Source organism: Arvicola amphibius, chromosome 10 (genome assembly GCF_903992535.2).
Source record: "Arvicola amphibius chromosome 10, mArvAmp1.2, whole genome shotgun sequence".
NCBI classification, from domain to species: domain Eukaryota; kingdom Metazoa; phylum Chordata; class Mammalia; order Rodentia; family Cricetidae; genus Arvicola; species Arvicola amphibius.
Window position 1 is genome coordinate 78,463,957 of NC_052056.1, and position 25,406 is coordinate 78,489,362.

At 42.0% G+C, this 25,406-nt stretch overlaps 1 protein-coding gene across 1 annotated transcript in view; it reads right to left on the reverse strand.

Annotated features, from left to right (window-relative positions):
• Pole (DNA polymerase epsilon, catalytic subunit) overlaps window positions 1-25,406 on the reverse strand; it is a 52,715-nt gene that overhangs the window by 13,174 nt on the left and 14,135 nt on the right. Inside the window, exons 17-35 of the mRNA XM_038346178.1 lie at window positions 25,118-25,246; window positions 24,928-25,030; window positions 24,694-24,840; window positions 24,188-24,333; window positions 23,051-23,199; window positions 20,985-21,077; window positions 20,649-20,793; window positions 17,724-17,881; window positions 17,164-17,359; window positions 14,734-14,948; window positions 10,293-10,395; window positions 9,497-9,577; window positions 9,286-9,408; window positions 5,590-5,799; window positions 5,149-5,355; window positions 4,755-4,898; window positions 709-849; window positions 335-488; window positions 151-257 (exon numbers count right to left, since the gene is read on the reverse strand). Of these exons, the coding sequence (XP_038202106.1) occupies window positions 151-257; window positions 335-488; window positions 709-849; window positions 4,755-4,898; window positions 5,149-5,355; window positions 5,590-5,799; window positions 9,286-9,408; window positions 9,497-9,577; window positions 10,293-10,395; window positions 14,734-14,948; window positions 17,164-17,359; window positions 17,724-17,881; window positions 20,649-20,793; window positions 20,985-21,077; window positions 23,051-23,199; window positions 24,188-24,333; window positions 24,694-24,840; window positions 24,928-25,030; window positions 25,118-25,246 (2,751 nt within the window). The remainder of the gene's footprint in view (window positions 1-150; window positions 258-334; window positions 489-708; window positions 850-4,754; window positions 4,899-5,148; window positions 5,356-5,589; window positions 5,800-9,285; window positions 9,409-9,496; window positions 9,578-10,292; window positions 10,396-14,733; window positions 14,949-17,163; window positions 17,360-17,723; window positions 17,882-20,648; window positions 20,794-20,984; window positions 21,078-23,050; window positions 23,200-24,187; window positions 24,334-24,693; window positions 24,841-24,927; window positions 25,031-25,117; window positions 25,247-25,406) is intronic.

Below are 25,406 nucleotides of genomic sequence, written 5' to 3' on the forward strand. Positions count from 1 at the left end.
CTCTGCTTCCCAAGTGCTGGGATTAAAGGTGTGTGCAACCACTGCCCAGTCTGCCTTTCTATTTCTAATTGAATGGCAATAGGAGTGTCTTTCTTCCCCATATCCTCTCTTACCCACATATTCTCATGTACCCTGTACCAAAGGACTCACAGTATCCAACACAAACACAGATGCTCTTCGCTGAGAGGGGATAAAGATCCCAAAGAGTGCCTTGTGGCCCTGTGAGTAGTGGTACAGGTAGATGTGGCGGATACTCCCTGTAGAAAAAAGTAAATTCATTGCTTGAGATGCAAGGGATACAGGGCAGGTGATAGGGCTGTTGGTGGGGCCATACCTGGTTCCAAGTAGCTGAACTGGGCTAGTGAACGCATTTCTAGGTGCTCGAGGGCAAAGGTTTCAGCTTCCCAGCCTGAAAGGTGCCTTACTAGCTGTTTGTTGACGACACACACACAGCCCAGCTGTACAAGAGCCCGGAATAACAATGGGACCTGGAAGAGTGGGTAGTGTGTTGGGCCAAATGGAAGATGCTAGCACCACAGCTCAATCTGAGGCCACATACCCCAGCACAGCCTGTCTTCATTTAGAAGCCACCTTAGGTAGACATGCTGCTGAGAACCACTTTCCTATGGGGCTTTCCCAACCCATGCCCATTCCTGTGGAATCTCTCTTCTTATCATCCAAGTGGTCACTGGCCAGGAAGATAATCACCTGAGTTTCATATACGCCCTCAATGTCGGGTGCTGACAACTCAGTGTTGATCTCGTTGATATGTTCTTGGTACATGTCCTCTGGTACTGAATACTCATAGAGATTGTAGACCATGTTGGAACGAGGAAGAGCCCGATTCACCTGGTGACAATGTGGTGATGAGCCTGCCACATCCTATACAGTGAACCACTGACCAACTCCCAGAGTTTTCAGTTCACTTGCTTCAAGGATTACAATTAAAAGACAAAGGCATAATCTTAAAGAGCAACCTGAGGTGTCTGGAAAATCACAAATGCTTTACAACTGAGGCATCATGTATCATCAGTACTTGTCTGGAGGACGGGCTCCTAGTTAATTATTCTTAGATCTCTCATTTTATGAATTGGAGGTTGTAGTTACCTAAAACTCATAGAAAACTGTACTTTTCTGGCCAGAAAACTAGAAGGATTGCCGAAGGGGAAATCCTTATTTGTATGGGTACATGTATGGAATCATGGAGAGGAGATACACTGTTCATGAATCTTCACAAGCCAACTCAAACCCTAGTCTCATTCCAAGCTGCAAATACATACAGACATGGTCAAAAGAACGCAAAGGACTTGAAAACTGAGCTGACAACGGAACCTTTATACAAAGAAGGCAAGACTGAACTTGGGGCCCAAGTTAACTGGATTGGCTGCCTCAACATTCTCTAAAGAATTAAACAATTAAAAAAATTTATTTACCTACTGGGTGTGTGCGTATGCAAAATGAGTTCAGAAGACAAGAACTTGAAGGAGTTAGTTCTCTCCTACCATGTGGGCTCAGGGAGGCTCAGGGAGGCTCAGGGAGGCTTGTAAGAAACCCTTTTACTCACTGAGCCATTTCACCAGTTCAAGGATTTCCCCCCCCATATAAATGCCCAAAGTTTCACAGTATCAAACGTCAAATGTTCACTGTGGACTACATTTCTTCTTCTTCTTTTTTTTTCGGGTTTTTCGAGACAGGGTTTCCCTGTAGTTTCTAGAGCCTGTCCTGGAACTCACTCTGTAGCCCAGGCTGGTCTCGAACTCACAGAGATCCGCCTGCCTCTGCCTCCCGAGTGCTGGGATTAAAGGCGAGCGCCACCACCGCCCGGCTGTGGACTACATTTCTTGATAATAACAACCAGGGAAAAATGAATAATTCTTAAAGGAGACGAGAACCCTCAAATTCCAGCCCTGGGATGACTCACACATCACAATTAATAATAGTTTTATGGCATCTGTAGCTTTGCCCCACCTTGAGTCAGTCAAACAGGATGGTTCATATACCTGTAACCCAGCAGAGAGGCCGAGGAAAGCCAGTTGAGAATAAGATCAGCCTATGTAATAAAACTGTTTCAATAAAACAACAAAATCTCCATAGGAGGCTGGGGAAATGGTCTAATTGGTAAAGCGCCCCCTGTGTAAGTACGAGAACCTGAATTTGGATCCCTATCACCATATAAAAAATACGGAGCAAGGGTGCATGTCTGCAATCCCAGTGCTAGAGAGCTGGATACAGGAAATCCTAGGAATTGCCAGTCAGATGGTCTTTAGGAGCAAGCTTTAGGTTCAAGTGGAAAGTGATTAAGGAAGATAGATACCTGATGCTGACTCTTGGCTTCAAGTGCTCTTAACTTCTGAGCCATCTCTTCAGCCCCTGAAGTTTACATCTTAATACATTTCTATTGATGTAAACAACACCTGGGCCAATATAAGATACCATCAGCCCAGAAAGATAATTATAGCATCTATGGAATGACACACTGATGTGAAGCTCTAATAGGTCAAATGCATCTATAGTTACATAAATGTGCACCTCACACAATAGCAGTATGGCAAGGTGGACAAATATGCTCTAGGAAGGTGGTAATGTCTACCCGGATGGTGGTGAGAGTGATTCAGGTAGATATATTTACTATGTTATTTACGTGCATTAGGGAATGCAGGCAGTAGCTGATTGTAAGATACTAAACAACAGGGGCTGGAGAGATGGATTAGTGGTTAAGAGCACCGGCTGCTCTTCCAGAGGTCCTGAGTTCAATTCCCACCAACCACATAGTGGTTAACAACCATCTACAGTGGGCTCTGACGCCCTCTTCTGGCACATGCAGATAGAGCACTCATATATACAAACAAAGCTTAAAGAAAAAAAACCTATATCTATCTATCTATCTATCTATCTATCTATCTATCTATCTATCTATCTATCTATCTATATCTCTCTATATATCTATATATCTACTCCCAAGTTCACAGCAACATTTTTTTTAATTGTTTGCCTTTGAGATAAGAGTCTTGCTATGTGACCTAGAGTGACCTTGAACTTAAGATCCTCTAGCCCTGGCATCCTGAGTGTTGAGATAACAGGCAAGGACCATTCCACCTAGGTTCATAGAAATTAATCTATCTACCTGTCTGTCCGTCCATCCATCCATCCGTTTTATACGTATTGGTGTTTTGACTGCATGTATGCCTGTGTGAGGGGCGACAGATCCTCTCTAGGTGGAATCACAGACAGTTGTTAGCTGCCATGTGGTGCTGGGAAGTCAACCAAGGCTCCCTGAAGAGTATCCATTGCTTTTAATCACTGAGCCATCTCTCTAGCCCTGGAAAACTTTTAAATCATTAAAAAAAAAAAAAAAAAAAGAAAAGAAAAAAAAATCTACTTACCCTGGAAACAATATAATTTAAGGGCAAAATAGTAAACATTTTAAGGAAAAAACTAGTTTACCTCTGTGCTTGGAGTTGGGTAGGTGGGGGGGGGGGATAGAGTGTGGGCCTAGCAATTCACCCTAGGTTTGATCTCTAGCATCAACAAAAACATAATTCATTAGCTAAGTAACAGGGGCCTATAAGCATTTGGCAGATGGAGGCAGAAGGATCAGGAATTGAAGGCCGGCCTCAGTTTAATAGCAAACTCAAGGCCAGCCTGTCTCAAACAATGAATACTTCCATCCTGAAAACACTGAGGATCTCCAGAGGGGAGCAGATAACCACAAAGGAAAAGTTCTGTATTGCAGAAACTCCCCCCCACAATCACCATACACAGCTCTACATGTATGGAAACCCATTAGTCTCCTGTGTCTATTATCCTGATAAACCCTGCCCACTTTCATTTCTTTCTTTTTAATTTATTTATTTATTGGAAAGTGTTTCTTTGAAGCCTTGGAGTCTGTCTGGAGTTTGCTCTATAGATGAGGCTGGCCTCGAACTCATAGAGATTCGCCCATCTCTGCCTCCTGGAGTGTTGGGATTAAAGGCGTGTGCACCATCGCCTGGCCCCTGCCCACTTTTTAGATTCACATTCCACCAAGTCAATGGGCTGAAATCAGGCCTCACATTTTCCACCTACAACTATGTACCTCATTCATGTGTTCCTTGTATATAGTTAATTTTCATCTGTGAGCAGACAGCATCATAAACCAGCTTTGGACTGAGTTATTAACATACTGAGTCAAATGAGACATTTCAACTAGGATGTCACATTAAGAGAGCTTCCTCAAAATCTTCTAAGTCTAAGAATCTCTGTAAAGAACCTAAAGTGTGATTATATATCTGAGATGTTGTGAATTAGCAGAAAGTGGGCTAGTGGTTGGTTGCCTGGGATTGCAGGGAAGGACAGAGCATTTGAGAAGTACAGGCTTCTTTTGGAGATAATGAAGACTGAAATTTTGACTATAGTCATTACCACAAATTCACTAAAAACCACTGAATTTTATTATTCCAGTGAATAGGCTATATGGTAGATGAACTTATATCCCAATAGTGCTGGTAACTACAACAATACTTACAAAAACTATTTGCAACCTCTATCCGATCCTCCCCTGCTGGACAGCAGCAGTCCCTGTTCCTGAACATTCATAGACATGGTTTCAAATAACTCTTTACAAGATCCCAGTATCAATAAAGTACGTGGGAGATGAAGACAAGGCTACATGGCTTCTTGGTCTGTAAAGTCCATGCTCTTAACCAATTCTTTGTGTGGAGTCCATCATGTACAGATGTCTTAGAGGTGACCAGCAATACCAAGTGTCTCCCTACCTTGCGATATGAAGGCCCTTCCTCTGTTTTGGCTATCCGCTGGTTCACATAGAATACTCGAGAGATGCTCAGCTTGATGCAGTGCAAGTCACTGCCAATGATGGCCCATAGCCTGAAGAGACCAGCTTGGTTGGTTTCACTGATCTGAGAGAAAATGCAGAATACATAGCACATAATCACATAACATACTGACACCCGTGAACAGGTCATCTCCCAAGGAGTCTCCAGCCTCACCCATACCCCTGGTACTGGACCCTGTGATAGGGACAGGAAGGAAGTTGAAGGCCTTTCTTATCTTTCATCCTGTATTGCAGGACTGGCTGCATGCTCCCTCCTGTGAGCTCATGAAGACTGCTCTCAACATCTTGCAACTCCCATGAGTGAAGGCCCATACCTGTACAATTTGCCAAGGAAGGTCCAGAATGCTGCGGGCAGTTCGTCGTAAAAAGTTCCCCAGACCCGAGGCAGGTCCCTCTCGGATAGCCCCAAGCCTTGGCACATCTGTTGACTCTAGACGTTGCTTCTTTCTGTGGGCCAGGCGTTGCTGGGCCTGCAGCTGCCACTTTTTCTTGTGGAACCGGAGCCAGACCAACCACTCTTCCTGGAACAGATAGTAATGGAAGACTGCTAACACGTGTTGTCCACCAACACCTTTCTCTAACAGTCTTTTTATTCCTAAATTTCAGGAGATTCAAATGCTAGCACTCAGGCATTTCTGCAACTTATTCCACAGACAGGATTTGCCTTAGGATTCCTGCACTATGCAGCAGACCTCTAGGAGACAGAGTACCATAGCAACTTTCCCCACATCCTTTCTGGCTTCCTTGCTTCTTACTTGGGTGGTTCCGAGGGAGGGAGGCTGCCCCAAGACCTCTTGCCAGGGCACAGTTAGTGCAATATCCTGAGATTCCTCTTGGCTTTCCCAGACTCGCTTCCTCTTAGTAGCAACTGGGATTGCACAGTGGTATGGGTTTGTGAGTCCAAGGTCCTCGATGTCTGGAGTGCAGACACTCAGATTGTTTTCTGAAGTCTGGGCCATCACAATCTGGGAAGACACAACCAAGATTTATTAATTCAGAATCTTAATCTGGTAAATCCCATCATGAAATTCACATAATTCTAACACATCTGCTGAAATCGGCCGTTAACAGACCAACATAAGTTTAACAAAAAGGGGGGTCTCACTATGTAGCACTGGCTAGCCTGAAACTCTCTATGTAGACCAAGCAGGTCTAGAATGTCTAAAGATATGCCTGTCCTTGTCTAGAAGCACTGAAATTAGATTATCTGTCTTAATTCTCCAAAGGAAGCTTTGTTTTAAGTTTCCCAACTGTTTATCAGAGAATGGTAATTCTTTCAAAAAGATGTGCATATTCGTGAGTCCTTTTTACAAGGTTGTTTTGAGTTAAAACTGAGGTTTTAGCATAGCTAATTTAAGCATAAGTATTAAGGGAGAAAAGAAGAGGGCATTTATGCAACTGAGTGTTTCCCAAGACAGAATTGTGTGTGTGTGTGTGTGTGTTTTCGAGACAGGGTTTCTCTGTAGCTTTTGAGCCTATCCTGAACTAGCTCTTGTAGACCAGGCTGGCCTTGAACTCACAGAGATCTGCCTGCTTCTGCCTACTGAGTAGTGGGATTAAAGGCATGTGCCACCACTGACAGAATTGTTTTAGTGGTTTTTTTCATTTTTGACAGGATGGTACTCTATAGCCTAGGTAGGCTTTGAACTCAGGATCTTTATGTCTCAGCTTCCCCAGTAGCTGTTGAGGTCTGCAACACCAGAATAAGCTTAGTGCTCTTAAAATATTATTTTTAATTATTATTATTTCATTAGTATTTCGTCTGCATGCATGTCTGTACCACATGTGTGCCTGGTGCCTATGGAGGCCAGGTGTTGGATCACTTAGACTGGAGTTATGGATGGTTGTGAGCTGCCATGTGGATGTTGGAACTTGAACCAGATCCCTTGGAAGAGCAGCTGAGGCAATATAGTACTGTGAAAATACCTTATATTGTAAAAGCTGATGCATAGGTATAATCTTAAGTCAGGTACTCTTCCATGTCCCTGACCCAGATAATGCACATGTATCATTTGCTGAAAGCAGCAAATATAGAAGTGTAAGCAACTTCCTAAAATCTACCACAAAGGCTGAAAGCATCCATTTATGGATACTGGCTGAAAAACAACGATGTTTGTCATCTGGGTTAGTTAGAGTCTTGTAAAACTGTTAAAGATTTCTGCGAAGTCATTCCTTCCCCATGTGATGCTTTCTGCTCTGTTTAATAAATACAGCAAAAAGCCCTTTTGTTAGGGACAGATACACAGAGACAGATACCATTCAAACAGACAAATAGACAGAAACAGATACACACAAAGACAGACAGACAAAAGGGACAAATTCATAAGACAGACTTTAAGCTGGCATAGATTCAGACTCATACAACAGGGAGTATGAAGTAGAGAATTCAAATATGAACTAGTTGTTGGTTAAATGACTCCAAGGGGAAGTGCTTTTATTTCTTTCCTTAATTCAACACCAAAGTATCCTAGAGTTAATCACTAATGTATACAATCTAAGCAAGCAACTAATGCTCTTACATGTTGAGCCATCTCTCTAGCCCCTAATTACTGAACATAAGATGTCATATGCCCCTAATTACTGAGCAACAACATGATCTCACTATGGAGCCCTCACTGGCCTGAATTACCAAGCCAACCTCAAACTGAGAGATCCTCTGACTTCCAAGTATTGGAATGAAAAACATAAACCATTACATCTGGCTGAGTTTCCTTTCTTTTTAAAAATGTGTGTGTATTTGTGTGTGTATGCGTGTACTTGAGTGTATTGAGGATTGAATGCAAGGCCTTGTGCACAATAGATAAGCACTCTCAAGCTGAGCTATCTCCTAGTCCTAGATCAGCTTCTTTTCACAAATATTTAGTTAGTATATATACTTTTTAGGTATAGCTTTTGCAAATGTCACACTGTTAAGGCTTTAAAATCTAAACTGGGCATGTAGACACATGCTTGTAATTTTGGCTCTCAGGAAGTTGGGGTAACTGGGAGCTTAAGGCCAGCCTCTGTTACACAGATGGTTAAAGACCAGCCTGGTCTAAGGACTTGCCTAAAAAAGTAATATAAGCCAGAATGGTGGTATATGACTTTAATCCTAGCACTCAAAAGGCAGAAACAGGCAGATCTCTGAGTCTGAGGCCAATCTGTTCTACAATGGGATCTCCAGGACGGTCAGGGCTATAATAGAGAAATCCTGTCCCCCCCCCCCCACAAAAATCTATTTCAAGATTTGTTTATTATTGAATCTCTATAACATTCTGGCTTATAACTCACTTTTATTTTTGTTTTGAGATAGAGTGTATCATGCTCTATTCCAGCCTGGCCTCAAACTCATATCCATTTTCCTGTCTCTGCCTCCCAGCTCCTAGGACTATAGGTATAAGACATCATAACTAGCTACACTTCTAATTTTCAACCCATAAAAATTTTCCTAGGCTGATGGCTCAGCAGTTAAGAGCACTGACTGCTTTTCTAGAGGACCTGGGTTCAATTACCAGGTTGGCTTACAATCATGTGTTAACTCCAGTTTCAGGGAATCCATTACCTTCTTCTTGCCTCCGTGGCACTAGGCATATGCCTAGTACCTCACAGACATATATGCAGACAAAAATACCATACACATAAAATTGTTTTAAAAATTCTTTTTCCACCAGGCGGTAGTGGTACATGCCTTTAATCTTAGCATTCAGGAGGCAGATCTTTGTGAGTTCAAAGCCATCCTGGTCTACAGGGTGAGTTCCAGGAAAGCCAGAGCTGCACAGAGAAAGCCTGTCTTGAAAAACTTTAAAAAAAATTATTTTTCCATTTCTAATTTTAGCTATACTATTTTTTAAAAAAGATTTTTATTTTTGTGTGTATGTCTGTGTAAATGTATGCCATGAATGTACAGGGTTCTGCAGAAGCCAGAAAAGGGTGCTGGATTCCCTGGAGTTAGAGTTTGAGGCAGGTGTAAGCCACAACCAGATATGAGTACTGTGAACGGAACTTGCATCCTGTGATGAGTATAGCATGAGTATCTCCAACTTCTTACTCATACTTTCATTGTGCAGTCTTCAGTGTCTCCAGGAAATTTCATTTTGATCGAGAAAACTGAAGACTACAGCAGTAATCCAGTTTAGATCTAATTTGCATACCTTATCATTTACATATGAGTTCTTCATACACACCTGATGACTCACAATCTGCTTCCAGTTATATAAAATGACACTGGAGGGCACTAATGAGTAAAGTACCACAACGCACACTTTTAGGGATAAAGTTTCTTTAGAGGTGGTATTGGGAAATTATGGGCCAGGCAGGGTGGCACATACAGGGGCAGGATCTCTGTGAGTTCAAGGCTAGCCTCTCCTATATAGGAAGTTTTAGGACCACAGAGAGACTGTCTCAAAAACAAAACAAGGAATATTTATGCATAGCAGCTTGCAGACATTGGTACACTGTGTCCTGTGTGTTACCTGTCTCTTTCCTTCAAGGACAAACAGTTCACTGATCTTCTTTTGCTTGTAGACGTCATTCTTTTCTAGCAGTTTTTTATGCAGCCAATCTGGGTGTTTGACACGTGGAACTGGGTTCTTCACCTGAATGAGGATGATACAACCAGGAGGAGTCTCATGTGGGCCTACTGGTGACTAGATGTGGGGTGGGAATCCCTGGCTCTTGTCTCACCTGCTGGAGGGCTGCAGGAATGGTAATGATTTTCTGGATGGCGCTCCCTAGCCGCTCTATGTAGTAGTCCCAGTCCAGAATCTACATGCACAAAACATGAGAAGTAGCAATTTTCTACATTGTTATATGCCAAGAATTACTAAATGTGTGTGTTTCACTTCATCTTCTAGAAACTCCATGCTCATTTTAGAGGTAGAAACATGGCAGCAAGTTTAATGAGATTATAGGATCATGAACTAGTGGATGGTTAAGATAGCACCTCAGTTTAAGGGATTCTCTAGCATTAGCTTCCTGATGCTCTAGTCCAGTGGTTCTCAGTCTTCCTGCTGTGACCTTTAATATAATTCCTCATGTTGTGGTCATCTCCAAGCATGAAATTATTTTCATTGCTGCTTTATAACTGTAATTCTGCTACTGTTATGAATCATAATGTAAACATCTGTATTTTCCAATGATCTCAGGAGACCCACATGAAAGGTTCATTTGACCCTCTCAAGGGATCTTGACCCACAAGGTGAGAACCACTGCTCTGAGTGCTCTGTTTCCCTATCACGTCAGAAAAGAGGAAGTCCTAAGTAAAGCTCTAAGTGAGTCAGGTACATTCTGCTCTGACGAGCTTTTTTTCTAAACTTTTAAGAGTACAAAAGTGTGTCAATATGATTCAGCAGAAATAGACACTTGTCTCATGACCTTAGATTTCTGGCACCCACATGATGAAAGAGAATCAATTCCTGTTAAGTTATCCTCTGATCTCCACATGTGTACCTCCCCACTAATAAAAATAATTGGCACTCACTGTGCGAATATCAAAGTCTTGAAGTGATGAACTCTTTAGCCATTTTCGGAGAAAATGTTTCCTCACTGTAGGCTCTGCTTGGAAAATGGCAAGAGGAATAGCCCTATGTTAGGGAAACAAACATAAACATATCTAATCATAAACAATGCAAATCCTGCTATAACTCTTATCAAATGTACATGGGATAAAGACTCTGTACACATTTATAGCGTGTATGTGATGTTTATAACAATGAAGGATTAAGTAATACTTTATCATATTAAAACACTAAAGTTAGGAGCTAGGGAAGTAGCTTACTGGTAGACTATTTGCTTATCCTATGTAGGACTTGGTTCCATCCTGAGAAATATAAAACAGAACAAAGTATAAGGAGAAGGGGGAAGAGAAACACATGAACGGATAAAGAAAATATGGCAGAGGCATACATACATGATGGAGTTAACTATATTCTTATTCATTAAGTATTTTACTCAGTCATAAAGAAAAATGAAATTATGTCCTTTATAGGAAAATAGATGGGACTGAACATTATGTTAAGAGAAACAATACAGAAAGACAAATACTGCATTTTTTTTTCAACAACATGTAGCATCTAGATTTTAAAAAGACATTAAAGTACAAAGGAGCCTATTTGGGAAAAGGAACAACAGTGGGGGATTGTGGTGTTCTGAATGAGAATGGCCCCTATAGATTTGTATTTGAATACTTGGTTCCCAGTTCTAACTGTTTGGAAAAGATGAAGAGGCGTGGTTTTGATGTTTCAAAAGAATCTCCATTCCCAGTTATCACTCTCTCTGCTCTTACTAGGGGACCAAGATATAAGGTCTCAGCTATTTCTGTTGCCATCCCTTTGCTCTGCCATCATGGACTCTAACTCTCTCAAATAGTAAACCCAAATTAAACATTTTTTTAAGTTACCTTGGTTATGGTTCTTATCACAACTATATAAAAGTAACTAAAGCAGGGACAAAAGAGGGCAATGACAAGTTAATATGATCAAAGTATGTTATATGTATGAAAATGCCACAATGAAATCACCTATTTAATAAAAATAATTGAGTAAGAAAAGGGCTGAAAGCTGGGTGGTGGTGGTTGTGCACGCCTTTAGTCCCAGCACTTGGGAGACAGAGACAGGCAGATCTCTGTGAGTTCAAGGCCAGCCTGGTTTACAAAGTGAGTTTCAGGACTGCCAGGGCTGTTACACAGAAAAATCCTTCCCTTTAAAAACAAAAACAAACAAAGAAAAAAGAAAGAAAATGGCTGAAGTTGAATGAACATTATTCTCTGCTGCTGTTTGCTCTGTTTCTAGTGTGCCACTGTTCAGAGCTGTTTACAATTATTCTTACATGCGAACAAGCAGACATATTCACTAAAACATGTTCACTGGGTAAGATACACAGAAGATGCAATGCTTTTCTAAGGAATGAGTTGATCTTCACATTACCAATAAAGCAGCTATCAACTTTCAGTTGTCACAAAACAAAATGCTTTCAATTGTGAATTATTACAAACTTAAAACAGCAAATACTCATACATGCACTCAACTTTGTCAGCTGCAATACTCTAAAATGTCATTTCCTGTGAGAGACAAGAAAGAGGAACACTGGACACCGTATGCAGTTCCATCCTGTCCCCTCATCACACAGAAGTCAATACAACCCTTATTATGACACTTATTACTTTTGTGCATGTCTTTTTTGATGTAGCTACAAGTAAAGAAAACTAGGTCTAGGCAGGGCTATCATCATCATTATTGTTGGTATTATTTTTGAGGCAAGGTCTCCTGCTGTGATCTAAACTGGCCTGGAACTTGCAATATAGTCCAGGTTGGCCTGTCTCAGCCTTCTACATGTTAGGATGACAGACAGGTGTGGATTACCAAACCCAGCTCCTACATGGTAGTCTTGGCAAAATACTACCTGAAGCTCCTTAGTTGTTGCCTGTGCTACAGTTCAACTCTTTCAACTCCTACATAGGATGTCTTCATCTCTCTTTTCAGTGTAGGAGACTGAATCCAGGGCTTTGTTCATACTAGGTAAGTACAACTAATACAAGTACTACTATATACAGGATGTCGGGCAGTGGTGGCATACAACATCTTTAATCTTAGCACTTGGGAGGCATAGGTAGGTGGTTCTCTGAGCTCAAGGTCAACCTAGTCTACAGAGGGAGTTCGAGGACAGCCAAGGTTACACAGAGAAACAAACAAACAAAACAAAAAAAAAACAAACAAGGACTGACTGGCAAGATGGCTCAGTAAATAAAGATGTTTACTGCCAAATGAAACAACCCATGTTCAGTAACGGACTCACACAGTAGAACCCACTCCTACATCTTGACTTGTACATGTGCATTGTGAAACACACATGCCCCCTCTTTTTTACATACACAAAATAGAAGTGCTAGATACCCTCTACTCCTGGACCCTCCAGATATCATACTCCCAGACACCTGGTTAAGTGCCAGTCTATCTGTTCACCAAAACTGGTATCAACATTCTTTTTAACTCAGGAGATGTTGTTAAAGTCAGCATTGTCATGATTTCTGTTATTTTATTCTCTTTATGTTCTCTTTTATTCTCTTCTTGTCTCGATACGGGCAATTTTTCTTACAAAGATATTTGCTATTTTCCTTCTCTACAGGACTCTCTAGGAAGGCAGGTAATAAACCACCCAACATTCAATGTGCTGAGATGACAATTACTGATGCTGATGAATTTGTAACCTATGTGGTCTCACCGGAGGTTGGTCACTTTTGTAGAGTAGTGATCTCCTCACAAAGGGGCAGCAGGTATTCTTGGTGAGTCCTCCTTATAAACATGCCCTGAGAGTTTCCTGGGTAGGAAGAGGGTAAATGTCTCAACCCCTGCTGACAGGTTGAGAAGTCTCATGTTTTGTCTACCCATTCCATTTGTCACAGACTCATAAGCTGTCTAGTTTCTAGGCAAGCATATCAGATATAATGAGAGAATCAGGCCATGAGGACACTGCAGAGTCCACATTGGCTTTCAGTTCCTCTGAAGGAACCATAAATTTATCCTTCTATTAGTGGTTCTTTTATTTATTTATTTATTTATTTATTATGTATATAGTGTTCTGGGCACCAGATCTCATTATAGATGGGTGTGAGCCACCATGTGGTTGCTGGGAATTGAACTCAGGACCTCTAGAACAGCAGTCAGTTCTCTTAACCTCTAAGCCATCTCTCCAGCCCTCTATCGGTGGTTCTTTAAGATTTCTGTGCAATCACTGTGGATTTAAGGTTCTGTAACCCAAATGTGATGAACGCCCCCCCCCCTTTTTGGTTTTTTGAGACAGGGGTTCTCTGTAGTTTTTGGAGCCTGTCCTAGAACTAGCTTTTGTAGACCAGGCTGGCCTCGAACTCACAGAGATCCACTTGCCTCTGCCTCCCGAGTGCTGGGCTGATGAACCCTTTCTTTATTGTGCACCCACCACAGGAAGCCAGGTTTTCTGTTTAATGCACAGTCTCTTGGTAGGAAACAGAAACAGATCTACTGGAATCCCTTGCTCTTGTATCTAATATGTCATAGGAGGTAAAAGGTGTTCTCTTTTCATCTGTGAAGGTGTCTGACATATGGTGGAGTTACTGGCAAGTAAAGTAGCTTTTTGTATGCCAGGGTACTACTGTACATGGCTCATCACCGAGCTACTCTTAGCATCAACTTGACTTTGCATGAGTAGCCCAGACCCTGCCCTTCCAAGATACCAATATCTATATCCACGAAAGAGAAGCTGACTGCCTTCAAACCAAAGTTCTCTAGATTCACCATTCCCTTTCCAGGATCTCACTAGGGCCCCACAAAGGCCTTCCTATGATTGATAATCATCAGATGGAGGCCAATTTTCTTTTTCTTTCGGAGACAGGGTCACACCTGTAGCACTAGTTGGTTTGGAACTTGGAACTCAATATGTAGATCAGGCTAGCCTTGAATTCACAACTTACAGAGATCAACCCATTTCCCAACCTCCTGCTTGAGTGCTGGGATTAACCAGGTAGTCTTCCTTCTTTCAACACCCACAGGACCCACATTCTTCCTATGGAAGTTCTATTATTATGAGGATCCAGAGGCTCCACAACAGGTGTGGATTTGCAAAGCCAGTGGCTTGGCTTTTTTTTTTTTTTTTTTTTTTTTTTTTTTTTTTTTTAAAGATAGAGAATGACTATGTAGCCCAGTCAACTTGGTCTCAAACTCACTATTATAGAGTCCAGGCTAACACGGAACCCTTTGTTTTAATTTTTGAAATACTGGGCTTACAAATGTGTACCCTTATGTTAGCTCCCACCCCTCCAGCACCCCAGGACACAGTTTCTTTACGTTATCCAGGATGGCCTGGAACTTCAAATATTCTGGTCTTAGCTTTTTGTGTACTGAGATTACAGGCATGCACCCAATCATTCAACTCTTTAAGGAGGATTTTACCTCTCAGTGACAGGAGACCCCTCTGGCTTTCGGGAGATGATATAGCGACAGCTTAGTCCAGCATCCTTGACCATCTGGTCTCCCAAGAACTCAGCCAGGCGTTTTGCTGTGCTGATGGATGTAGACTTCTGCTCCCCATAATCTTCTAACTTCCGAGACATGGAACGGTTTTCAGAAATCAGCTCAAACAATTCAGAATCAGGCATGTTAGCAGCCTAGAAACAACAGATGCCAGGAAGATAAAGGTTATACTCACTTTGATTCTAGGATTGTATTTATTTCTGCCCTGAAAAGCTGAAGGCAGGCTTTGGATTTCCCAAAGGGCAGAGTAATGTCATTAAAAATAAGCAAAAGGATGATGCCCTAGCACCCTTGGTTAGAGTTTTAGCACTGCATTAAAAGTGTAGAATAGTATATATACCCAAGATGGCTCAGTGGGTATATACTGCCAAGTTTGACAACCTGAGCTTTTGTTTCTGAATTTAGAATTGTGTATAGGTGTTTTGTCTGAATGCATGTCTGTATACCACATGTGTGCCTTGTGCCCATAAAGGCCAGAACAAGGTGTTGGATCGTCTGAAACTGAAATTACAGACAACTGTTATCTGCCATGTGGATGCAAGGACTTAAGCCCTGTTCCTCTTAACCATTAAGTCAGTTCACCAGCCCCTGATAGCTTGAATTTGATCCTCCAGGATCCACATGATGTAAGATGAGAACCACCTCCTACAAGCTGTCCTCTGACTTCCTCATGCACACTGTGGCACTTAAGTGTCCCCCATCCTCAAAATAAATGTAATATGAAAAAGGCACATAAAACCCTACCTTTTATCTTACACAAACTATCAAGAAATATGTATGAGCAATAACAAACCATACAGTATAGGGAATAATTACGCTCTACATAGAAGATAAGGTGACATCTGTCCAAAAGGATTGACATATATATGGTACTGGCTGGAATAATGGGATTCTAAAACTCCCTCACAGATGGAAATGTGCAAACAGGTGGAAGTTGTCTATAACATAAAACATTACAGAAATAGTCAAATATTCTGAGGCAGAACTAAAGGCACATTACCACTGCCCTGTATTCCTGCTTTCCCTTCTTTTGTAATGCTGGGGATAAATTACAAAAATGATGCGTGCAGCCAGGCAGTGGTGGCTTTAATCCCAGCACTTGGGAGGCAGCGGCAGGTGAATCTCTGTGAGTTTGAGACCAGCCTGGTCTACAAAGCAGATGTCAAGACCATTACACAGAGAAGTCTCAAAAAAATGAAAAAAGGTGTGCAGCTGGGTGCACCTTTAATCGCAACACTCAGGAGGCAGAGGCAGGTGAATCTCTATTCAAGGTCAACCTATTCTACATACCTAATTCCAGGACAGCCAGGGCTACACAATGAGACTCTTATCTCAAAACACAAAAACAAAATTATGCATACATTAATAGAGCCTACAAAACTTTTTTTTTTTTTTTTTTTGTGATCCCAGTACTCAAGGGGCAGAGACAGGCGGATCTCTGAGTTTAAGGCCAGCCTGGTCTACAGAGTTAAATTCCAGAAACTACCTCACCCTAGAAAAAAAAAAATCAGGATCAGCAAAATGGCCTCAGCAGGTAAAGGTACTTGCCACCAAGACCTAAGGCTTGCAAATTCAATTCCCAGAACTCATATGGTAGACGGAAAGAAATGACTTCCATAAGTTGTTCTCTAACTTCCACATATGTACATGTGTACACACACACACATACACACAAATAAATGTAAATTTTTAAATTTTTTTAAAAAAAAGAGTTGGAGAGACAGCTCAACATTTATTAAGGGCAACTCTTACAGAGGACCCAGGTTTAGTTCCCAGAACCTACATAGCAACTGCCTTGTAATTCTACTTAGAGATGATCTGATGCTGTCTTCTGCCCTCTGATGGTACTAGACATATACACAACACACACAAATGCACACAGGCAAAACATACATAAAACAAAAAATGCTGGGTAGCAGTGGCACATGCCTTTAATCCCAGCATTTGGGAAGCAGAGAGGCAGGTAGATCTCTATGAGTTTGAGATTAGCCTGGTCTACAAATTGAGTTTCAGGACAGCCAGGGCTGTTACACAGAAAAACTCTGTTTCCAAAAAAAAAAAAAAAAAAACAAAAAAAAACAAAAAAAAAAACCCAAAACAACAACAAAAAAAAACCTCAAAAACCCAAAAGACTTCAAATCAAAGAAATTGACTTGATAATTGCTAAGTCTTCCCTTATGATTTCTTTTATTATCATGCTGTCACTCTACAAAGCTGGGAAATTTTAGGGTACCAGAGCTGAGAAAGCCAAAGTTCATCAAAGTGACCAAGGTTCCTGAAAGATGCTCATCCTGGAGCCAGCTGGGGAGGCTGTGGAAGTGAGTGAGGAAGGCTCTGTTAGTTCCTTACCTTGCTATAAAGAACATCTAGCCAGTAGTCAGCCACCTTGGCCACAGAGCCATACACTTCCTCCAGTGTGCTGCCCTTGAGGAAGGCCTCAAATACTGAGGACTGGAATATTTTAATCAGCTGTAACTCCCCTCGGCGCTTCACCTCAAAACCTTTCAGTTCAGCCAAGGAACCATCTTCATTAAATACAGCATATCTGAAAAGCAAGGGAAGCAACACAGAGAAATGAATCTCAGGGTGCTGGGTGCTTTGTCTTCCCTTTGCCTTCCTTTTTCACTGCCTGACCCTCTTGTCATCTTTGAGGCAGCAAGCAGAACTCTACCCTTATGTTGATGCTTTAGCAAACCAGAAAGCATTAAAGAGCCATTGCTCACAGAATCAGAATAGATCAGGATGTGAATTTTACCCCCAAAGTGAGTAAATAAAACAACAAACAAACAAAAACCCACCCAGTTTGTTCTCATTTTGGCTCCTGGTCCATTTTCTCTCCTAAGTTCTTAAGTCTTAGAACTTAATCTACTGTATTTTCTTTCTAAAATATAAGGCTGTGAGAATCGTACCTCTTCTTCAGTTTCTTCCCTTCTTCCTTAGAGGCTGGAAGTATCATAGCAAGGTATGGTCCATCAACTTCAAAAAAGATGCTGTTCTCAGAGCGGGTGACATAAGTGAGTGAGGAAGGCTCTGTTAGTTCCTGGTACTGGTGGTTGGTGAAGCCTTCCTAAGAACCAATAATAAGAAAGGCAACCTTACCTCTAAGGGCTCAACCCAGGAAACACCTCCTCTCCTCAGAGGGTGGGCCAGCATACAAGCTCTACCACACAATGGACATAACCGGTATCAGAAAAGCAGAAGGTTTTGACATACACAGCAAAGTGCTACATTCCAAGTGTAATTTACAAGGTCTAGGTTGAATATTCTATGTTTTCATATATATGACCTTCAGGGGAAGGCAAAAAGATAGCACAAAAACATATCAAGAGTTGCCAATGTTTCAGTAAGGGAGAGAGGATCCCTGAAGAAGTGCTTGACTCCAAGGCTAAGACAGGAAAATACAAGGCTGGAGTATCTTACAGTACCAATTAAATAAATGCTCCAAACACAAGATCCAAAAAAATAAAACAGTGTGTATCCTTATAGCCAGTTAGAAACAAACTGAGCAAGAAAAGACACTGGATTATCATCTAAGTATAAAAGATGCCCACGAACCCACACTGCTGTCAATAAATCAATGAACAAGCAGTAACAACTATCCATTATAGAATTCCAATGAACAAGCAGAAGGAATGGGATAAACAGCAAACTCCCATGAAGAAATACTAGAACAGGAAACTGACAGCAGTACAGGTGACCCAACTGATACCTGCAAAAGTCAGGAATTACAAAGTCTAAGGAACATTTCAAAATGTGCCTTCATCAGATCTAGAGAGATGGCTCAGTAAGGTTAAGAGCACTGGCTGCTCTTCCAAAGGACCCATGTTCAATTCCCAGCACCCACATGGCAGTTCACAACTGTCTGTAACTCCAGTTCTAGGGAATCCAACAACTTCACACCAATGCACATAAAAATTAAATAACTTAAACAAGCAAACATACCCCCCTTCCCAAAAAAAAAAAAAACCCAAAACCAAACCCATGCGTTTATGAGACTTGTTAATTACTGTGATGGTGCTAACATATGCCCAGATGATCTTTGATACTCATTCCTTCAGGGAAGTCAGTGATCCTTGGATGTGATTACTAACCAAAGAACAGCATGTGAATGGGGGTTGGGAGTTGGGAGTAACCTCATCATCAGGCTGATGAGGACAACCTGGCACTGGAGCCAATGTCCTCAAAGATGAGAGAGAAAGTGATGATCAGGCATCATCCCTGTGATATTCTTTCAAGAAAACTCAAATAACAGCCTTATACTGAGAACTCCAAATTGACAGTAGAAAATAAGATTCCAGACCAGTAAAGACCAAGGCACTGTCCAGGTTAAAGAGGACACTGTGTGAGCACCTGGAAACATATTACCTCCAAGTATATCATGTAGTTAAGGGTATACCAACATACATTTCTTCATTTTGATGACTGCATACTTTAGGCAGATGTAAATATTAGGGGAAGCAGACAGAAAGACATAAAAAAGTTCTCTGCACTATTTGTTTTTTTGTTTTTGTTTTGTTTTGTTTTTTTCGAGACAGGGTTTCCCTGTAGTTTCTATAGCCTGTCCTGGAACTAGCTCTTGTAGACCAGGCTGGCCTCGAACTCAGAGATCCGCCTGCTTCTGCCTCCCGAGTGCTGGGATTAAAGGCGTGCGCCACCACCGCCCGGCTCTCTGCACTATTTGACTGGGTGTGTGTGTGTGTGTACGTGGAGGCCAGGCTGACACTGGATGTCTGCCTCAATTGTTCCCTATTTTATCTGTTTATTTGATTTTCAGAATAGGGTTTCTTTGTGTAGCCCTGGCTGTCCTAGAACCCAGAGGGTTCTGCCTCCCAAGTGCTGGCGGCATACCTTTAATGCCCAGCTCACCCCACTTTGTTTTTAAAGATAGGGTCTTCCACTGAACCTGGAGCCGATCAATTTGGTTAGGCTTGCTGGCCAATGAGCTCCAGGCATCATTCATCTCTCTTTGTGTCCCCAAGTCAGCATGGGGACTAAGTTTGTGCTGACATGCTCAGCTTTTACAATGGCGCTAGGGATCCCAGCTCAGGTTCTCATGATTGTGTGAGAAGCACTTTACTGAGCCCTATCCCCACTCTTCTTTGGTACTATCTTTGAGACTTTTGTTTAAGTTTAAAATTGTTTTAAAAAATTAGAGAATTTTTAAAAAATAAATAAAAAAAAAATTGATGGAGGATTCTCATTGGCTAATAAAGAAACTGCCTTGGCCAGCCCTTAGGTGGGTGGAGTAGACAGAACAGGAAGAAGGAAGTGAGGTAGATGGCTCAGTCAGATGCCACGCCTCTCCTAAGTTAATAAATCGCCATGCCTCTGCTCTCTGGAGCAGACTGCCGTGCCTCTCCTCAGGGAGACAGAAGCGATAAAGCCAGCCACCAGGTCAGACGTGCTGAATCCTTCCCGGTAAGACACCATTCATGGTGTTACATACATTATTAGATATGGGTTAGTCAAGATGTGAGTAAGAGGCTGAAAATAATGGGCCAGGCAGTATTTAAAAAAATACAGTTTCGGTGTAATTATTTCGGGTATAAAGCTAGCCGTGTGGGAGCCGGGTGTCAGGATCGCAGTCCGCAGCTCGACACTACAAAAAATTAAAGAAAGAACAATGGTATAGTTCTGTGAAAGAAACTTTCTTTGCAACCTGAATCTAACAGTCTGACTGTGACAGCTGAGGAAATTAGAAAAAAGAACATTACAGATGGGTAGTTTTTGTATGGGGCCAAAGATATCACCAGTTGAGATCTTTCCAAACACCCACACTGGGAACAGGCCAGAAGTCAGAATGGTATGTGTTTTCTTGCTGCAGACCCACTCACCTTAACCATAATGTTCAACATGGCACCAGGATAGGAGATAGTCAGTTTGGATTTCTTCACATTGGTTGTCTTGATGACAAAATTTTCAGGAAAGCTATTGGGCAGGACACACCATATTCCATCGGTGTCCAATTCTAAGGGCCTCCTTCAAAGAAAGGAGTGAAATAAAGGAAATTTATGGATACAAGGTCATGGCCCCAAGTCCTTAGAAGTCAGGTGTTGAATATCTCAAATATGTTATCAAAACCAGTTCTATCTTCCCAGCCTTTATGATTTCCTATCACTGCCCCTCCCACTGTGGTACAAGTCCTGCAGCCAACCCTAGGCCACACTCACCCGATCTGCTCAATCAGCTCTCTTGCCTGAGTGATGATGTTGGCTCCTGTGAAGCAGACAATACCAGCCATCTCCATGGAGTACCAGCGAGCCCTGGAAAGGACAGCCAAAAGTCTATGGTGAGCAGAACTAATGGGAGGCTCCCGCCACAGGGAATCAGAAGATAGAAGGGATCCCCAGGAGATGATGTAAGTAGCCAAACATATCTGAAGCAGGACAGAACTAAGGTGGAATTTGGTTTTGTTCTGAGGGTACTTCTATCCCTAGTTTAGGGTGACCAGTGTGGCTCAGAAAAGTTCTAGAAGGGTTAACATGCTGTCACATATCAGTTCATAATTTCAGTAGTACTCTCAATCCCACTCTTACGGTCTTTTCATTCTTGTCACAGCTCTTCCCAAATCCTACCCTCACCTACCTGCCTCTTAGAAACTCTAAGCCCATAGCTGGACAGCTGTCCCCAGCTTCCTGCCAATTCACTCTGCCTACAACCTCATTCTCCGGGCTTAGATCTCTTCCCTGTTCTCTCTCCATTCTGACCCAACAGCATTTAGCACATCCACTCACATTAAAAACCAACAAATAGGGAGCTGGTGAGATGGCTCAGCAGTTAAGAGCATTGGTTGCTCTTCCAGAGGACCTGGGTTCAATTGCCAATGCCCACATGACAGTTCACAGCTGTCTGTGACTTCAGTTCCAGGGGATCTGACACTTTCAAACAGACATACATGCAAGCAAGCAAAACACTAATGCAAATGCACATAAAATAAGAATAAACTACTAAAAATATTGTTTATTAAAAATGTTTGAAAAAAAAAACCCAAACAACAACAAATAAGTTGGGCAGTGGTGGCACATGCCCTTAATTCCAGTACACAGGAGGAAGAGCTAAGTGGATCTCTGTGAATTCCAGGCCAGCCTGGTCTACAGAATTAGCTCTAGGACAGCCAGGGCTATACAGAGAAACCCTGTCTTGACTGCTCCCTTCCCCTCCAAAACCTCCAAAGACAAACAGGGCTGGTAGAATGGATAAGTGGGTAAATGCACTTGTTATCAAGGCTGATGAACTAAGTTTGAAACAATGCACCTACATGGTAGAAAGAGAACTGACTCTCAGCTGTCCTCTGACTTTTACATGAACACTATAGTATGTGCATGCCCGCACAAATACATTTTAAAAAACCCCAACATACAAACACAATCAGATACAACTTAAATCAACTCCAGTCAGTTCTCTTTCCTTTTCTACAGAGCTACAAGTTAACAGCACTCTTTTCTTCTGTTCCTGAACTTGATTTGTTTCCCCAGAGACCCCAACTTGCTTTGTCCAAGGAAGAGAGTCCAGGCCCTACTGGCCATACCACCCAAACCATGTCCTATTCTCTCTTCCTAGAGACTATAAGACTATAAGGCCGGGTGGTGGTGGCGCGCGCCTTTAATCCCAGCACTCAGGAGGCAGAGGCAGGCGGATCTCTGAGTTCGATGCCAGCCTGGTCTACAAGAGCTAGTTCCAGGACAGGCTCTAGAAACTACAGGGAAACCCTGCCTCGAAAAAACAAAAAACAAACAAAAAAAAGAAAAACAAAACAAAACAAAAAAGACTATAAGACTTCAGCCCATCAGTCAAGTTCTATGCCCTTCTTCATTGGTCATTCCTCTGTCCACCCTTAAATAATCTGATTCTATCATTCCTCTGCCCACCCCTTAAATAATCTGATGTTATTAAATAACTACCTAAAAGCCTAAAAGCCCTTTCCACTACAGTGATGATAGAATGACACAAAAATGTCAAAATGAACCAATTTTATCTTCAGCCCACTATACTTAAATCAAGGTATCCAGTAGCAAGTTAACATGCAGACCCTTGAACCAATGTGAACCTTACTCCGAAGGACCCAGTCCCAATTAAGTTTGTATCACCAACATTTTGCAAGCTGGAAGAACATTCCCATTAATACACATTCATCTGCTGGCTTCATCAATATCTGAAGACACCCCCAACTTCTTGCTTTTTGTCCATCACATCTTGTTCATTCCCTCCCTGTTCATTTACTGCATGTGGCCCATACCCTTTGCGCATGACATAGCCGTAGAAGGAGTTCAGAATGCACTTGTGAGCCAGCTGCAGTGAATCATAAAGGATCTCCATGTTCTTGCAGCGCTTCACCTCTGATGCATCACCCACCTCTACAGCTGCCGAGAGCTTCTTCTTCCATACCTGGAAGTAAACTGGGGAGCCTAAGTATCTTACAGCTTCTCCAATTTCAGTCCACAAAGATCAAAAAGACTAAATTTTCTGTATTAAAACCTTTCAAATCTGGAGCTGGAGAGATGGCCTAGTGGGTCTTGTAGAGAACCCAAGTTTGTTTCCCAGTACCCACATGGTGGCTTACAACCATCTGTAGCTACAGTTCTAGGGGATCTGATGCTATCTTCTGATCTCCATGGGCATCAGGTATAAATACATACAAGGAAGCAAAACATTCAAAAACATTAAAAAAAACTAAAACAAAAACCAAAAGAACAACTTTTGAAAGGACAAAGACCACTCCCTCTTTAGATTGACCGCCTGTTAATACCTTAGCATATCTCCTTTATTCCATGTGACATCTGTCCTCCAACATAAGTACTTCTAGTCTACCACGCTTTCCATCAAGACTGTCATCACAATCTAGAAACAAAGCCAGTGGGGTGGTGGTAGGTAGCACATGCCTTTAATTTCATGGGGAGATTTTTAAGTTCAAGGCCTGCCTGGTCTACAGAGTGAATTACAGGACAACCAGGGCTACACAGAGAAACCTTATCTTGAAAAACCAAAGATGTGTGTGGTCATTCCTCTTATTCCTTTAAATCAGAGGGTTAAATCCAGTGTATGTCGTGGCCTTAGAGTTTGTAAGAGCTACTTAGTTACCTGTTGTGCCGGAAGAGAAGTCAACTAACTCATGGGAGTACTTAGGTCAGTCAGTGTCTTTTGCAGGTGTGTCTCTACATAATTACTTCTGAAACAATTGATCAGCATGGTTCCAAGGGTTTATTTAGGTCATGGTAATCTTTGCCCTTTTTGGCCATCGATTCTTTACATTTAGAGACAACAATGAATTTATTATCCAAATGCATGTGACAGTTTACAAGCTCCCCACATACTACAGCTGTAGACCAAGATGTTAAAACCCTCTCATGTCAGAAACTGATCTATTTTGACTCACCTTGTGCAGCCCTTTGAACTCATAGCGCCTGTCTCGGAAGGCTCGAACTGTATCCACATAAAATGAGTTTTCCCGCTGGCAGATGGTTGTCAGACGTTCTTCTACCTTGGTCATATGGATCTTCTTATAGGCCTTCCGGCAATAATCTAAGATAGTTCAGAGTGTTAGAGAGGTAGCTGAGACCTTTCAGATGACAAAAGAGCAAGCCAGTACACAGGGATGCCAAGGAGCTCACTTTTCTAACATTTGTAACACAAAGGAACAAAAACCCAGACACATTGCTAATTATCATTGTAAAAGAGAACAGCCCCCAGTACTGACAACTTGATACTAAGACTGTTACAAAGGTTACCTCCTGGACATTTGTAAAGGAGAAATAAAGAAAGGAACATCCATAGAAAGACATAATTCAATCTAAAATCCTACTGCCTTGGAGCTAAAGTATGCCCATATCTCTGATCAAAGGAGCCATTGTTTGCCAAGCTGTAGCTTTGCCAGGTGCTCACCTGCCAGCCTCCGCTTCTCATATTTAGCCTGTTCCTCACGCGAGAGCTCATGAAAGGCCCGTGCTGGCCCCTCTGGTAACAAAGGAGGAAACTTCTCTGATTCCAGCTGATGCTGGATTCGATGGTATTCACTGCGACTTGCTGGCACTGTATAGGAAAACGATGGACAGATTCCAAGATCAGAATCTAGGTCTGTCCTGCTCTGCAGAGCACCCTTTCGGGCCTGATACTCACTGAATTCTCCCCTCCATTGCCAGGCCATCTTCCTTTGACAATTTGCTCCAGGCTTATTGAAGTCACAGGCAGCACAGGTGGCCTCATCCACTATGGCAGAAGGCTATAAAAGGAGGGGAGGGTCAGAAAACATCTGCAAATAATCATCTGCAAAGAGAGATTATTATGATGTGGGAACTTGAGGTCTTACCTGCAGGCGGTTAGTAAGAATTATGTTAGGATACATGGCTCCCACATCTAGATGGTAGATAAGAGGGCATTCAATTCTGTTAGGGACATCTTTTAGGGAGGTGAGCTTGGTCTTAATCTGATCACACACCTATAGAAATGGGAAAAACAAAGGAATGTTGGTGGTGGCACACACCTTTAATCCTAGCACTTGGAAGGCAAAGGCAGGCAGATCTGTAAGTTGGAGGCTAGCCTAGTGGTCTAGTGGAGCTAGTCTAGTGAGTTCAGCATAGCCAGAAGTACACCAAAGA